This window comes from Lycium ferocissimum, chromosome 1 (assembly GCF_029784015.1).
Source record: "Lycium ferocissimum isolate CSIRO_LF1 chromosome 1, AGI_CSIRO_Lferr_CH_V1, whole genome shotgun sequence".
Taxonomy (NCBI): Eukaryota; Viridiplantae; Streptophyta; class Magnoliopsida; order Solanales; family Solanaceae; genus Lycium; species Lycium ferocissimum.
In genome coordinates, this window is record NC_081342.1 from 73,147,296 (window position 1) to 73,162,889 (window position 15,594).

The 15,594-nt window shown below is 35.3% G+C and overlaps 2 protein-coding genes across 3 annotated transcripts; both read left to right on the forward strand.

The window, feature by feature from the left end:
• Nucleotides 1-1,184: 1,184 nt before the first annotated feature.
• Nucleotides 1,185-7,404, forward strand: LOC132060109 (uncharacterized). The gene is made up of 3 exons (XM_059453010.1): nucleotides 1,185-1,341; nucleotides 5,851-6,011; nucleotides 7,086-7,404. Exons 1-3 carry the CDS (start codon nucleotides 1,272-1,274, stop codon nucleotides 7,101-7,103), a joined length of 249 nt encoding a protein of 82 aa, XP_059308993.1. The 5' UTR covers nucleotides 1,185-1,271; the 3' UTR covers nucleotides 7,104-7,404.
• A 2,391-nt stretch (nucleotides 7,405-9,795) lies between these two features.
• Nucleotides 9,796-13,418, forward strand: LOC132031406 (nucleoside diphosphate kinase 3-like). 2 transcript variants are annotated; one of them, XM_059421352.1, is made up of 7 exons: nucleotides 9,796-9,953; nucleotides 11,797-11,931; nucleotides 12,079-12,116; nucleotides 12,215-12,265; nucleotides 12,642-12,809; nucleotides 12,899-13,011; nucleotides 13,108-13,418. In XM_059421352.1, the coding sequence occupies exons 1-7, from the start codon at nucleotides 9,875-9,877 to the stop codon at nucleotides 13,229-13,231; spliced, it is 708 nt and encodes a 235-aa protein (XP_059277335.1). In that variant the 5' UTR covers nucleotides 9,796-9,874; the 3' UTR covers nucleotides 13,232-13,418. The 2 variants fall into 2 exon arrangements, with proteins under 2 accessions (XP_059277335.1, XP_059277345.1); XM_059421362.1 differs by having other exon boundaries at nucleotides 9,806-9,953; nucleotides 11,806-11,931.
• Nucleotides 13,419-15,594: the final 2,176 nt, after the last annotated feature.

A 15,594-nucleotide genomic window follows, 5' to 3' on the forward strand; every position in this document is an offset into this window, starting at 1 on the left:
ATAAAAATAAGCCACGTCAACAAAAAAAATTAATTTTAAGAAAAATTAATTTTAAAATCTATTTAAATAATTTTTTTTTTTAAAAATCTGAAAAACCCAATCCATCCTCTCCGATCTGAAAACCTAGCCCACTTCGCCGCCGCCCCCGCCGCTTCAAAATCTATTTAAATAATTAAAAAAAACGGTGCCATTTTTCATCGGAGATTTATTTAAATAGATTTTGAAGTGGAGCAGCGGCGGTGGCGGCGACGACGATAGCGAAGGTGGCGGCGGAGGCAGCGGTGACGGCGGCGGCGAAGTGGGCTATCGGAGAGGATGGGTTGGGTTTTTCAGTTTTTTTTTTAATTATTTAAATAGATTTTAAAATAGATTTTTTCTTAAAAATAATTTTTAATGATTAAAAATTTTTAAAAAGAAAAAATTTGGTCGCTCATGCTCTTTTTAAAGCAGTGTATTGTACGCATGTGCCAAGATGGCACGATGTGTTCAAATGACACAGTTTGAAACATGTTCGAGGGTTCGGATGGTCGATATCTTAATTGGAGAGTGCAAATGGAATATCGGAGACGAGTTCGAGTACGATTGATGGCTTTGCCTAAATTTGGTAATTCATGAAATGCGATTTACATGTCACATGGACATTTCTCTTTTATTTTTATTTTAGGCATAATACATAATCAAGTCCTCCAACTTTAGGTGTGCACCGTTGAACACTCCAACTTACAAAATGATTATCTATACACCTCCAAAATTTGTGTACCACGTCAGTGCCACCTTATCATTTGTGTTTGCGTGTTCAACTTTATACAAGTTAAGGTACTTACTTGTGCACGCTCAAAGTTGAAAGTTATTATGTATTATGCCTTTATTTTACGGAAAAGGGTCAAATATACCCCTATACTTTATTTTGTTAGTTAAATATACCCTCTGTTAGTGAAAGTTAATAAAAATACCCCTGACGTCTTCAAACTTCATGCTTATGCCTCTATTTGGGTGAAAATCCCCAAATCCTCTCAAATTGGATGAAGATTTGGGGATTTTCATCAAATAGGGCATAAGCGTGAAGTTTGAAGGCTCTAGGGGTATTTTTATTAACTTTCACTAACAGAAGGTATATTTAACTAACAAAACAAAGTAGAGGGTATATTTGACCCTTTCCCTTTATTTTATTAAATTATCACTTAGAAGAGAATAATATTTTGTTTCATCCTATAACTAAATCCTATAGACTTTTTTTTCTCTTTACAAAAAATCGAAGAAGAATTGCAGCAATGGGTGGAGCTCAAGCAATGAAGAGAATCCCAAGAATCAAGTTTCCACAAAGGCACTCAAAACCTTCTGGTATTTTTTCTATATATATTTTTCTTTCTATTTATTAATATATGCTGATTGATTATTAATTGACTTGTTTGTATTTCAATTCCATTTGGGGTTGAAGCAAAGTTGTTTGATTGATTGTTTTTTATGTTTACTTATGGTTGTGTTTGTGAAAGATTGCATTTAATTATTCATTATTGACTAGAAAATGCTCAAAATTGCATTTTTGTTTTTCAAGAACTAGAAATGAGGACTAAATTGTGTATTTTTCTATGTTTTATGAATATGCTGATGGATTTTTGATTTGTTTGATCTTTTTTTTAATATTTTTTTATATTTTTTATTTTTTTTTACTTATGGTTATGTTTGTGAAAGATTGCATTTAAAGATTCATTATTGACTAGAAAAATGCTCAAAATTGCATTTTTGTTTTTCAAGAACTAGAAATGAGGACTAAATTGTGTATTTTTCTATGTTTTATGAATATGTTGATGGATTTTTGTTTTGTTTGATCTTTTTTTTTTCCAATTCTGTTTGGGGTTGAACCAAAGTTGCTTGATTGATTGTTGTTTTTGTTTACTTGTGGTTATGTTTGTGAAAGCTTGCATTTAAAGATTCATTATTGACTAGCAAATGCTAAAAATTGCATTTTTGGTTTTCAAGAACTAGAAATGAGGACTAGATTGTGTATTTTTCTAGGTTTTATGATTATGTTGATGGATTTTTGTTTTGTTTGATCTTTTTTTTTTTTTTCCAATTCAGTTTGGGGTTGAACCAAAGTTGCTTGATTGATTGTTGTTTTTGTTTACTTGTGGTTATGTTTGTGAAAGCTTGCATTTAAAGAGTCATCATTGACTAGAAAATGCTAAAAATTGCATTTTTGTTTTTCAAGAACTAGAAATGAGGACTAAATTACATGTTATTTAACAAAAAAGGAAGCATCTTTATGCCCCATCTCCTCTTTTGCTTTTGGGTTTGTGTATTTTTCTCTGTATTTATGAATATGTTGACGGGTTCTTGACTGTTTGATCTTTTTTTTTTTTTTTTTAAATTCGATTTCGGCTTAGTTTTATAGCAGAATGGTACACGTGATAAGTGTTTGTTGACCCCAATTAATTTGTGATTGAAGCAAAGTTGATTGGTGGATTGATTTATTGCTTTTTGTTTACTTATAATTGCCGTCAGTTTCAATCAAGTGATATAATTTTGCTTCGAGTGATGAGTAATTTGTTAAATTTGATCGTTTTAGACTTTTAGTAAACAAGCTTTGTTTCGAAATGGTCCTCAGAGTTTGTCTAATGCGTGGCGATTGATTGAGAGTCCGATGTATGGATTAGGGGATTTCACTAGGAGCAATTCCTCTGAAAGTTTCTTCCTTTGTGAATTTACACCACCTTACTAGAATTCTAGATTACATTTAGAGTCATTATTGACTAGAAAATGCTAAAAAGTGCATTCTTGTAATTAAAAAAGGAAGTGTCTTTATTTTCCCTTTCATTCATTTTCTTTCGGTAAATTACTTTTATTTCAGTTTTAGAGCAGAATGGTATAGATGATTCATGTAGCCGATCCTAACTAGTTTGGGGTTGAAGTTAATTGATTGATTGCTTTTTGTTTACTTATAGTTGTGTTCAGTTTCAATCAAATGATAAAACTGTGAAAGAATTGCTGTGTGAGGAAGAGGGGGTGGGGATGGGGGTTTAGGTTCCCTCACTTTGCTTCGTTTAAGGACAGGTTCTGCAGAAACAGCCAGTTGCAAGGGGGTAATTGTTAGTCAGGAATCCCCACACAATGATTGAGAAACATGATGAATCCGTTTAACCTCCGGAAGTTCTAACATTTAAGCCACAACCCAACACCTTTTAAAACCTTGAAGGGGCCAAAGAACCTTCTACGGTTCTACCCAGTTTAGGATCCTTCTTTAGACGCGGAGACACTTGTCGATGAGGCTTCAACTTGACATATACACGGTTTCCAATCTCAGGAACAACCTCAGTGCTAGATTTGTCTACCATTGTTTCCATGCGTGTCTGAGCCTTAGCTAAATTGGTTTTTAGCAAATGCAGTACTTTATCACTTTGTATCAAATAGGTGTCCACCAATTCACTAGTAGATTTGCCCAATATGTAACGCGCAATAGCATGAGGCTTTCGACCATACAGAGCTCTGAAAGGGGTCATCCTTGCTGACGTTTGGTAGGATGTATTATACCAAAATCTCAGCCCAAGATAACATAGCCACTCAATTTGAAGGCTCATCAACAACATAGAAACGAAGATACTGCTTTACCCATTTGTTTAGGGCCTCAGACTGCCTCTTAGATTGCGGGTGATAGGCAGTATTCAGGGCTAGAGTAGATCTTTGCAATATATTAATTCTTGCCAGAACTAAGGAAGGATCCTGGGGCACGGTCAGGCACTATAGTCCGCAGAGAGCCGTGACGCTTAGTTACCCCCAATACAAAAGCCTCAGCCACCAGCTGGGTAGAAAATGTAGAGGGCAGACCGTACCTAGTCAAGTGGTCAATCATTGTCCTAATAGCAGTCTCACCTTTCAACGAAACTTTCTTAGCTTGTCAAACTTTCTCTCCTTCATCAGGAAAGTTATCCGGTAAGCAAGATCTTTGATTGATGTGCCTGAATAAGGTTGATCAATGGTAGCTGGTTGGAGCTTTCTCTATACCTTAATTGAACTGCCCCGCTCTAGCTCAGATTCTTGCTTAATGATGCGTCCCTTGTTTGCTCTTGGATTGGACTAAGCGGCAATCCTTACTGTGGAAGCAGATCCCACAATGTGGGGTCCAGGGAGGGTAAAGTGTACGCAGACCTTACCCCTATCTCGGAAGTTAGGGAGGCTGTTTCCGATATTTGATAGATTTGATTGTTTTTAGTATATGAGGTTAGTTTCGGAAGGGTTTATTGAAATTGTCTAATTCAGAGTGGCGGTTGGTTGAGAAAGTCCCATGTGTGGATCTAGGACATATCACTAGAAGCAATTCCTCTGCAAGTTTATTCTTTTGTGAATTTATACCATGTTACTAGAATACTAGATTACGTTTAAAGAGCCACTATTGACTAGCAAAATGCTAAAAAATTGTGTTCTTGTGTTTCAAAAGCTAGAAATGAGGACTAAATTGCGATTAGTTTAACAAAAAGGAAGCATCTTTATTTTCTCTTTCATTCATTTTCTTCTGAAAATTACCTTTGTTTCAATTTTAGAGCAGAATGGTATAGGTGATTCATGTAGCCGATCACAACTAGTTTTGGGTTGAAGCGGAGTTGATTGATTGATTGCTTTTTGTTTACTTATAGTTTTGTTCTGTTTCAATAAAGTGATAACTGTGAAAGAATAGCTGGCAAGGAAGAGTGGTTGGGGGATGGTGGTTCAGGATCCTTAATTTTACTTCTAGTGATGAGTGTTTGTTAGATTTGACCGTTAAATGAGCTTAGTTTTGAAAGGGTACCTAAAAATTGTATAACAATGAGGGGCGTCTGGTTGTTCAATGATATAGACGATTTGTATAGTTGACCGCAACTAGTTTGGGATTGAAGCAAAGTTGATTGACTATTGATTTTTTGAAGCAAAGTTGATTGACTATTGATTTTTGTTTACTTATAGTTTTGTTCAGTTTCAATCAAGTGATATAACTCATAAATAATTGCTGGCAGGAAGAGGGGTTGGAGGATGGTGGTTTAGGTTCCGAGTTATGAGTATTTGTTAGATTTGATCGCAGAATAGTATAGATGATTCATGTAGCCGACCAACTAGTTTGGTGTTGAAGCAGAGTTGATTGATTGATTGATTTTTGTTTGCTTATAGTTTTGTTCAGTTTCAATCAAGTGATATAACTGTGAAATAATTGATGGTAGGAAGAGGGGTTGGGTGATGGTGGTTTAGGTCCCCTAGTTATTTGGATATCAGATTTGGTCGTTTTGCTATATGAGCTTAATTTCAAAAGGGTTCTTAATTAACTGCAGGTCCAGTGGTGCTTTATTCGTCCAGCATCTTAGATACCATCATTCACCAATTTAGGCAGGATTATCAAAATTCACCAATTTGTATGTAGTCTAAGGAGTTGTTGTAATAATTTCATGTTCTATGGTGAATTCACAAGTTGCTGAGATTACCAGAAAAAGCACAAATTGTACATGGCTGCCAGATTCCAAATTGGTCTATGGTGAATTCACAAGTTGTAGCAAGATTCCAAGTGCACCACTTATAGCTGCCAGTCCTGGTGTAACTGACTGCTGTGCTACAACCCATTGTGATAGTATTTAATCATATCACCTTGTTCCTCTCTGTTTAATCGTTTAATCCTGGGTTAGCAACTATTCGTATTTTTTCTCCCTTGAAATTATTCTGTCAAAAGACTTTAGTCATCACAGAAATGGAAAATAGTGCCACATGTGCATCTTGTATGCTTCATATGGACACATATTGATTGACAATGTGTTTAGTAGCTGCAAATATGGTTGCTCACTTGTACACACACTATTTTCTTTTTCTAAACGTGAAGGTTCTTTTGTTCTGCAGGTTCTACATCCCAGAATTCGCAACCTCAGAAAACTCCAGCAGCTGAAGAAGCTCCTCGAACATTTTTCTCAAGGTCCCCATCTAGCATGTCTGTTGCAGGGAAGGCTTCTGACCAACCCAAAAGAACACCAGTGTCTCAGGAGGAAATTGATTCCATTATGGTACATGCCAACTGTTAATACATAGTCTTGAACTTATTGACATTTTCATATTGGCTTTATGTTAACTAGAGGCCCATGCAATTTTTTTTCTTTCTTTCATAACTGTGGTGTTGACTACTTTTACGGAGTACTTGCTACCTTCCACCAACACAGCTACCGGGTAACTCTATCCATCAAGGTTTGGACAGAGAAGAAATCACCTAGTGTTTTTCGCCTCTAATTAAATTTGAGCCTGAGACCTCATGGTTCTCAACCCACTCCACCGATCACTTGGTCACACCCTTGGGTGCTATTTAGTCAGTTTATTTGAGTAAGATTGTTACTACGGAAGCAAATGTGTAACTGGAGGAGCATGGAAAAGATATGCACTTGCCTTCAATCTAAAAGTGGTGTCGTGCCACATGATGAACCTAAGATGTAGACTTAGGCATTGAATCCTGACCTGGTCATATGACAGATAATGCACCATGATTGAGTAATTCTAGCCAACAATGTTGTTTAGGGGTGTCAAATGGCGGGTTGGGTTGAATTTGGGAGAGTCAAAATGAGCTGAGTTAATAAATGGGCGGGTCCCAAAAGTTACTTGAGGAAATGAGCTGCGCTAAAATGGGCTAAAAAGCGGGTCATAACCACCCAATTTTTACCAAGGTTTAATTTGTTTGTTTGTTCTTTATGATTTTGTAAGTACATAGTAAAATTTTTTTTTCTCTCTTTATTATGGCCACATATAACATATCTAATTAAAAAACATGTCTTTTTAAAAATATTTTGACAAGGTTTTTATGAGTCAATTTGGGCTACATACCAGCCCAACTTGGGTAAATATCAACCCAATTTTTAGATGGGTCAATTTGAGCTGGTTGGGTGGGCCATGTTTTCATGGGTAAATTTTGCCACCCCTAGTAATGTTTGAAAAAGAGTTGTATGTTAAAATCGCAAACATGGACCAACAACAAAATGATCTTTCAAACATGGATCGGAAAACAAAATGACGTTCTAATGAATCGTAGTATTTGCCTTTTTTGTTTTCCTTTCAATTCGTTCAACGGTCTAATTGTTTTTTCCTTTTGGCAGTTGGGTGGCTGCTTCTAACTTCAGGCGAATTACCTTCAGAGAGAGGACACAGTTCCCGACTTCATGCCTATGTTTAGTGATTGGGTGACTACCTTTTCGTGTTTATGTTAGCTATTGTACTTCTTGGAACCATGACTCTTTTCAGCAACAGATGTTTTTGATTAATGATTGTCAATAATTTGTTATGCATGGAATGATAATACTTGGATTGGCGTACGACATCATTCCATCGATAGGCTCTATTTTTTGGTATTGAATATAATCATTTGCAGACATTGTATGATAAGATTATCTACTATCTGGCGAGAGATTTTTGTTAGTTGCAGACATTGCATGATAACTTTTAGTCCTGTCAAATATAGTGAACTTATAGACGACTTCGACTTGCTTGGGTTGAAGCGTAGTAGCAGTTGTTATAGACATTGCATGATGAGATTCTCTACCATCTGGTTTGAGGGTTAGCAGAAATTCATTAAGACTTCATTCTAGACTATCATTCTTGGAATAAAGCTCTCTGTACTGAATGGTTGTAAGAGGAAATATTCTGCATATGTTGCATGAATATTACATTTTTTATTCTAGCAGTTATGGGAATGTTTATTTTGTGAGAGAGGTGGGGACAGCGGTGGAGCTACCATTGTCCAAGGGAGTCAATTCCCTTTTGCAAGAAAATTACGGTCTAAATCGTTTTTATGTATGTGTTATATGTTACCCTTACCTGCCCCCCAACCCCCCGCCCCCCCTTTTTTTTTTTTTGTATGTGTGTGTGTGTGTAAATCGTGTATAAATAGTGAAAATTAAGAAGTAGAACATCATTTGGGTGGGGGCTCGAATCTCAGATAGATGCCTATGGTTTTAGGTAATATATCATGCAGTTATTTTATGCGGATTTACTTTTTCCACATAAGTAATTATCTGGGGAAAATGAAGGTTCAACAAGCAGTAATATTTGTGACTCAAATTGTGACTTTCTTAGTTACTGTGTTGCTTTCTTGAAACCATGGAATTTTAGACGTTAAGAAACTTGGTATAAAGAGGATAAACAATTAAACAAATGTATTAATGAAGCTCAAAGAGTTCTATTGTGAGTTTAAAAGGACTCATTATTGCCATCAAACGGATCACACATGGATTCTTCCTTCATGTTATATGTTACGCATTGTCATACAACTATAAAATAAATCACAAAAGTGACAATTTGTATGTACATCAAGCCAGAGAAGTCTTAAATTGGTTAATGACTGTCAAGCCTATCAATGAAATATTATCCGCTTAGACTTATTATTGAAGATTCTAGATTTTTGATTTAGACTGATCAACTTGCTGATTTTTTAACAAATTAAGAACACAACCATGAATAAGTTTTGATACTTTGGACTAATACTTACCTAGAGTTTGCTTCGACAAAAAGTGGTGGTTCAACAAAAACTGTGAACACATTGGTGTGTTTGGTATGCCGGAAAATGTTTTTCAAATTTTTCATGCTTGGTTGATCAAAATGTTTTGAAAAATATTTTCCCTAGGAAAACCCGTTTCTTGAAAATGAGAAAAATGACTTCTCTTATGGAAGTACGGAAAACAAGTTAAAATAAGTGACTCGGACATCGGGTCAATTGTCTGTTACTTCACACCAACTCCCGGTCCTCGCCCCTTGACCCTGCCACCCCGAACCCCGCTCCCCATCCCCCCCCCGTAGTATTTTCCTAGATTACATATAAGTCTTTCTTGGGATAATATTTTTTAAGCTTACCAATCGGCTTTAGAAAATAAGTAAGAAATCGAAACATTTTAGAAAACATTTTCCTTCGTACCAAACACACACATAACTTTAAAAGCACAATAAATTCAAAATAAGATTTTAGAATATCCAACTATCAAATTTAAATCTCACGTGATTCAGATCAATGAGAAAGTAACGAAATCCTAACTATTAAACAACGAATCTGATTCGCTAATTCAATCGTAAGTATGAAACAAAGAATCAGATTCATTAATTTTAAATAACTTAGGGCTTGGATTTTGACCCAGCCAAAGCCCAAACACTCTCTCCACGCGCTCCCACTCAGCGCGTTGACCACGTGTTCATTAACAATACAAGTATTAACCAAATCGAGAAAATGAAAAAAATGGTCACTTATCTTTGGCAATAGTCCATCATCTTTGCAGTTTTGATCCTTTAATTTTCTCAAAAGTGGGCACTTTTGGGCTCCCTCACATATTTACTATACTCTGATTATTAAATTTAATCGGAATTCTGAAAAAAACATTAAACTAAAAACACCAGAAATTTTCGTCAAAATTCTAGAAAATAGCAACATAAAAAACTACATGAAACACAAAAAATAACAGAAATTGCACCTCAAAAAGTAGCACAAGACTCTTGAAATAAACCAATAATAACATAAACTACAAAAATTATATTTCCAAATGTGAGTTCTCGTTATATATTTTCTATTTTTACAATTCAGTTAAAGTTAAGAATCATAGTTTGATAAATGTGTGACGGAGATCACTTTTGACAAAATTTAATGGAACAAAACTGCTCAAGTGATACTTAAAGAGACTATTTTGAACCTAGCACCAAAAATAAGGGACCATTTTTGTCATTTTCTCTAACCAAATCAGTAACCTCAATAAAAGCTCACCCAAACTGATCACTACTCTACATATGTATATATATATATATTCATTTCTTTCTTCTTTCACTCTTCAAAAGAGAGTGCATTAGATTTGTGTTTCTTTTTCATTATCTTTTTACGTATTGAATCTGTGTTTTGTTGTTTGAAGATATGAATTCTCAGATTTGCAGATCTGCTTCACGAGCTACCAAGTCCTTGTTATCTGCTTATTCTAAGCAGACTTCTCGTGGTAAAGTTTTCGTTCCATTTCTCGTTAAATTTCAATGTATATAAATATTTTATCGATCTATGTGTATGTGCATGACACTGTGTGTTTATAATGCACCGACTGATTTCAAATCCTCGTGCATTTTCGAGCTCGCTGTGTGTGTATATATATATATATATTACATATCTGTGTGTGTGGTTATGATGCACAGACTGATTTCAAATCCTTGTGCATTTTCGAGCTCGCTGTGTGTGTGTGTATATATATGTGTGTGTGTTTATGATGCACAAGGATTTGAAATCAGTCGGTATATATATATATATATGTGTGTGTGTGTTTATGATGCACAGACTGATTTCAAATCCTTGTGCATTTTCGAGCTCGCTGTGTGTGTGTGTATATATATGTGTGTGTGTGTGTGTTTATGATGCACAAGGATTTGAAATCAGCATTTTCGGATATATATATATATATATGTGTGTGTGTGTTTATGATGCATATTTATTTCAAATCCTTGTGCATTTTCGAGCTCGGTCTATATATATATATATATATATATATATATATGTGCGCGCGCGCGTGGTAGTATGTATTATATTTATTGTGCACAGACTCCAATCCTCGTGCATTTTCGGGCTCGATATATATATATATATATATATATATATAATCTCTGTGTGTGTCGCGCGAGAGTTTCCGTGCTTTCTCGGTAAAAATTACGTTCCATTTCTCGTTAATTTCAATTTTCCTTTTTTCTCTCTTTCCCTGGCTTCATAGTTCCTGTATATATGCATATAAAAATTTATGTATCAAATTATATGTGTATGTGTGTGTAGTGCACGGATTGATTTCAAAATCTAGTGCTTTTTTGAGCTCGTCTCTCTCTCTCTCTCTCTCTATATATATATATATATATATATATATATATATATATATATATATATATATATATATATATATATATAATGTGTTTGTGCGCACGTGTGTGTATATAATGTATGTGTGTGTGTAAAATATAGCATTGATTTCAAATCCTAGATGATCCTATTATGGGAAGCATTGAGCTTTTTCTGGTCGAATTTTCGTTCTGTTTCTCGTTAATTTGAATTTTTCTTCGTTCCTCATTTCCACACTTAATAGTTCATGTTATGTACGAATTTATCAATCTATGTGTATTACTGATAGATCTGATAGATTCTGATTACCAGTGGTTTTTACATTTATATTCATTGAGCCATAATTTACCTATCAAAGGAGAAAACAAGTACTCCCTCTCCAATATATGCAATATAGTTTTAATCGGCACTAAGTTCAAGAAAGAAATGAAGACTTTTGAAATTTGTGGTCTAAAACATGTCGTAACATTTGTGTGGCTATAAAACTTCTGAAACTCGTGGCCTAAACATGCCATACATTTGTGCGGTTATAAAAGCTCTTATTAAGTGTAAAGTTAATTTTTTCTAACTTTAGAAGTGTGTCATTCTTTTGGGATGAACAACTAAAAAGGAAAGTGTGTCACGTAAACTGGAATGAAGAGGGTAGTTGTTTAGAATATATTCAAATGCCCATCATGTGGCTAGTTGTTCCTTCACATTTCTGATGATAGGTTAAATTTCTACATAGGGATTATCTAGTGGGTACAGTTACACTCCCTGGTTTGTGCTCGAACTATATATCTATATGTGAAAAGAATTAGAAAACGTATGCTATAATAGATTGAACCTATTCAATGTCTGTATATGATAAGATCACTATGTGTGCTTATATTCTACTTTAGTTCAAATTCGAACAAGCTCATCATATTAAGATGAATTAGTAAGGAGAAGAGGAGAAAACAAATAGGCCTTACATGTCCGATTTGCAGGGGGACGAGCAGCGGCTGCAGCAGCCACAGTTTCTTTGAGAGGTGTTGTGCCTTCTCTAGTTTCATATGGCAGGACTGAGTCCCGAAATTCGTCTACAAGTTGGATTTCGGGAATCCTCGCCCTTCCTGCAGCAGGTTGGTAGCTTATTACTTACCTATGTTCGTGTTGCTGCTAAAGTTTTTTTTTTTCTGTCCTTTGAGAAAATGCCTCTTTGGTGAAAATTTGAAGCTTCTATATGCGATCACTGGTCTAATTCATTTGTTTTTCTCTCTTTAATATAGCTTACATGCTCCAGGAGCAAGAAGCACATGCTGCCGAGGTACCTTATTCTCGCTTTTCCTATTAATCGACGCGTTATATTTGCATTTATAATAATTCCATCTTTTTTACAACTGACGTGAACATTCTTTTTACAAGATGGAGCGCACCTTCATCGCCATAAAGCCAGATGGAGTGCAAAGGGGCTTGGTATGTCAAGTTGTGTTAGCATGCTGCATTCTTTATTTCTTAAAACATTTCTGTAATGTGCTTTTTCCTCCATTCTAGATGGATTATCTGGAACTGTATTTTGCATTTTGTCATGTTTTGTATGGATTCCACGAAGTCTCTTGTCACACACTCAGCGGTAAGGGTGTTCAAGATTATATATATGTAATGGTTTTTTTTTCTTATATATGCAATACATTTTTATACATGGTATATTTTTCTGACGAAGGATATTCAACTTGCCACCCTTCAGGGTATGTAGCTATGCCACTGCACACTCCAATCCCCTCTTGCATCCATGATATGCAGATGTAGTGTTCTCTTTCCAATTGGCTAAGAAAGTTTCATTCCATTGCAGATTTCAGAGATACTATCACGCTTTGAGCGCAAGGGTTTCAAGCTGGTCGCGATCAAAATTGTGGTTCCGTCTAAGGATTTTGCCGGAAAGCATTATCATGACCTGAAAGAGAGACCATTTTTTAATGGCCTATGTGATTTCCTCAGCTCCGGCCCTGTCGTAGCAATGGTTAGATTAAATTTAGCTAAGTCTAAGTGTCTAACTTTACTTGTTTGCTAAAGCATTTCACGTTAAATAATTCTGTAATCAAATTCCAGGTTTGGGAAGGCGAGGGAGTGATTAAATACGGACGGAAGCTTATCGGAGCTACAGATCCGCAAAAATCAGAACCTGGAACAATTAGAGGTGATTTAGCTGTTGTAGTCGGAAGGTACCAAAACTTCTTATGTTAATTCCATAGTTAGGCTTCGTTTATTTTTATTAAGATTAAGATGTCTGAATCTAAGCAAGATGAGTTTCTTTGCAGGAACATTATCCACGGGAGCGATGGACCTGAGACTGCCAAGGATGAGATCAAACTATGGTTCAAACCAGAAGAGTTGGTTAGATACACAAGTAATGACGAGAAGTGGATATACGGTGTGAACTGAAGAAAAGTCGTTATTCTTAATTAAAACTGCGATTAACTCCACATGAAGACTGGGACACTAGTGATTATCTGAATAAATCTGATGACCATTTTCCTTAGGCTTGTAGGGACATAACCTTTAACAAAGTGTTACTTAGATTGTTCAATAATCAAATGTAATGAAAAATTGCTGAGCCTTGCCAATTGCATTTTTCTTTTTGGTGCGCCAGCCGAGTGTTTTTTTTTTTTTTTTTGGGGATGGGGAGCCAATATCACCAATTTAACTTGCAGTCTTGGATCTTTGAATATACACAGAGAGAGAGAGAGAGATTCTCTTCCTCCTGCTCAAGAGCGTATTCGTTAAAAGAGATGGCAATGACTTTCTTCCCACTAGGAAATCGTAGTAAGCCGGGAAGATTAGGTGCAACTCTTGATGCTAGGGGGTCGGGCTTTCCTATAGTAGTCCCGCTGCAGCCTCTGAACGGCCGTCCCATCTCATCTGGCTTTGCCATCTCTAAATATCCCTGCTGCTACGTTCATTTGGTCGAGCAAGGTCTCTCACTCCTAGCGTGCTAAGCTGACTCAGTAAACAGATTCGCTAGTTGGGTCAAATGGCACTCTTTCAATTATCCGAAAATTTGCCGGGTTCAGTTCTGACTATAACTACAACCTATCTCATATTTGGCCCTCAATTTGACCTGATCCGTCACGCTTTGGACAATGCCCTCTTTTTTTTTTTTTTTTTTTTTTTTTTTTTACTTTTACGCCCCCCACGCCCACCAACAAAAGAAATACAAGCTCTAAGCTTTTGGGGCAAAATAACCGGAATAACCGTGTTAGCAGCTCATTTAAATGGTGAATATTTATTCGCATTCGATGTTTACACCAAATCAATGAATGCAAGATATTTGTCTTTCAAACCATGGTTAACCAATGCGTATTCACAATTTAAATTTTTTAATTCCGCTAAGGTTTAATTGTTTAGTTTAGTGTAAATACCAGATACAGGTAACCATTTCGGTATGAATGCATGCCTTTTTGACTTGCCTCTAGGCTCTTTGCTTTATATACACACACATCATAACTTTCCGACAAAATGGTAAAGTAAGCTAATTGGTAATAACGGGGTAAGTGATATATTAGTAAAGGGCTACATGAACATCTCAAGTTAGCTGCGAATATCAGACTTTAATGATTTGAAGCATTATTTGATTGAACTCAAGAATTAAGAAAAAAATTGTTTTTAAAAAACAGTATGTCAGAAATTAGTTTGTCGAGGAGCATTTATGTCTCTATGGTGTTGCAAGAAAATTGGGTTATACATATTAATCTTTCATGCAGTATTGTATTTAATATTAATAGCATTTGCCAACGGAAGCAACATTTAAGCAAGATAAGGCTAAACCTCTTCGAAACCAAATTTCAACACTTGCAAAGAACAAATATAAAAACAAAGGAAGACAAGTTATTTCCAATATAAAAACTAATATAAACACAGTTAAATTAAAGAGTTTAACTTATATATGTAAAATTAAGAATCACCTTATACTAATCGAGTCCAAAAACTTCTTGAAAATGGGAAGATTAGGCGGTCAACCTTCTTGAGAGAACGATGTGCATAGGTCAAGTGATGAGTAAGGATGGTGTAACTTCATAAACCACTTGTCAGGCCGGTTAGGTGGCGGTATCACACCTTTCTCCAAATAAATTGTACATGACACTCCTCACGTCTTATGATTTATGTCGGAAGCAAGATTATCCTTTGTATTTGACCAACTTATTCTCAAACCTTTATGATTTCATGCCGAATATTTTTTCATATTATTGGATCATTGCAAGACTATTTACAAGTAACTCTAAAGTAGAATTCTTCCATGACTAAATTTTGGGATACCTATCCCAAAATTTATACTGATAAAAGATAGCACATACCTATTGTAAAAAAAATCATGAAAATTTCTTGGTTGGCAATACTGTGGCTAATGTTGATTCCACACATGGAATTTACTCCTATCTCAAATTATTTGTCGTGCTTCTCTCTTACATGTCCCTCAAAAAAAAAATTATGATTAGTTTTGACTATGTTGTCCTTATTTATATCTTAAGATGTAATCTCTCTCCATTTAATATATATACTTTATTTACGTGCCATATTTCCATAATTGAGGTATTTGTAGTCTTCAAAACCAATCACCACTAAAGGTAAAATGGGAAAAGAATAATGAATTAAGAAAATTTCAGAAATATACAAATTGGTCACTTACATTGCAAAAAAAAACTCAAAACTTACATTACAAAAAATATCCCGAAATATACAAACATATATAAACATATACAAATATATACAGATACTTATACCAACATATACAAAAATATAAGAAGGCA

Excerpts from the sequence above, each read along its gene's own strand:
- LOC132031406 (XM_059421352.1), top strand. The coding sequence starts at position 9,875 with ATGAATTCTCAGATTTGCAGATCTGCTTCACGAGCTACCAAGTCCTTG. Across the intron at positions 12,117-12,214 it reads AAGAAGCACATGCTGCCGAG|ATGGAGCGCACCTTCATCGC; the intron begins GTACCTTATTCT and ends TCTTTTTACAAG. Across the intron at positions 13,012-13,107 it reads TTAGCTGTTGTAGTCGGAAG|GAACATTATCCACGGGAGCG; the intron begins GTACCAAAACTT and ends GTTTCTTTGCAG.
- LOC132060109 (XM_059453010.1), top strand. The coding sequence starts at position 1,272 with ATGGGTGGAGCTCAAGCAATGAAGAGAATCCCAAGAATCAAGTTTCCA. Across the intron at positions 1,342-5,850 it reads AAGGCACTCAAAACCTTCTG|GTTCTACATCCCAGAATTCG; the intron begins GTATTTTTTCTA and ends TTTGTTCTGCAG.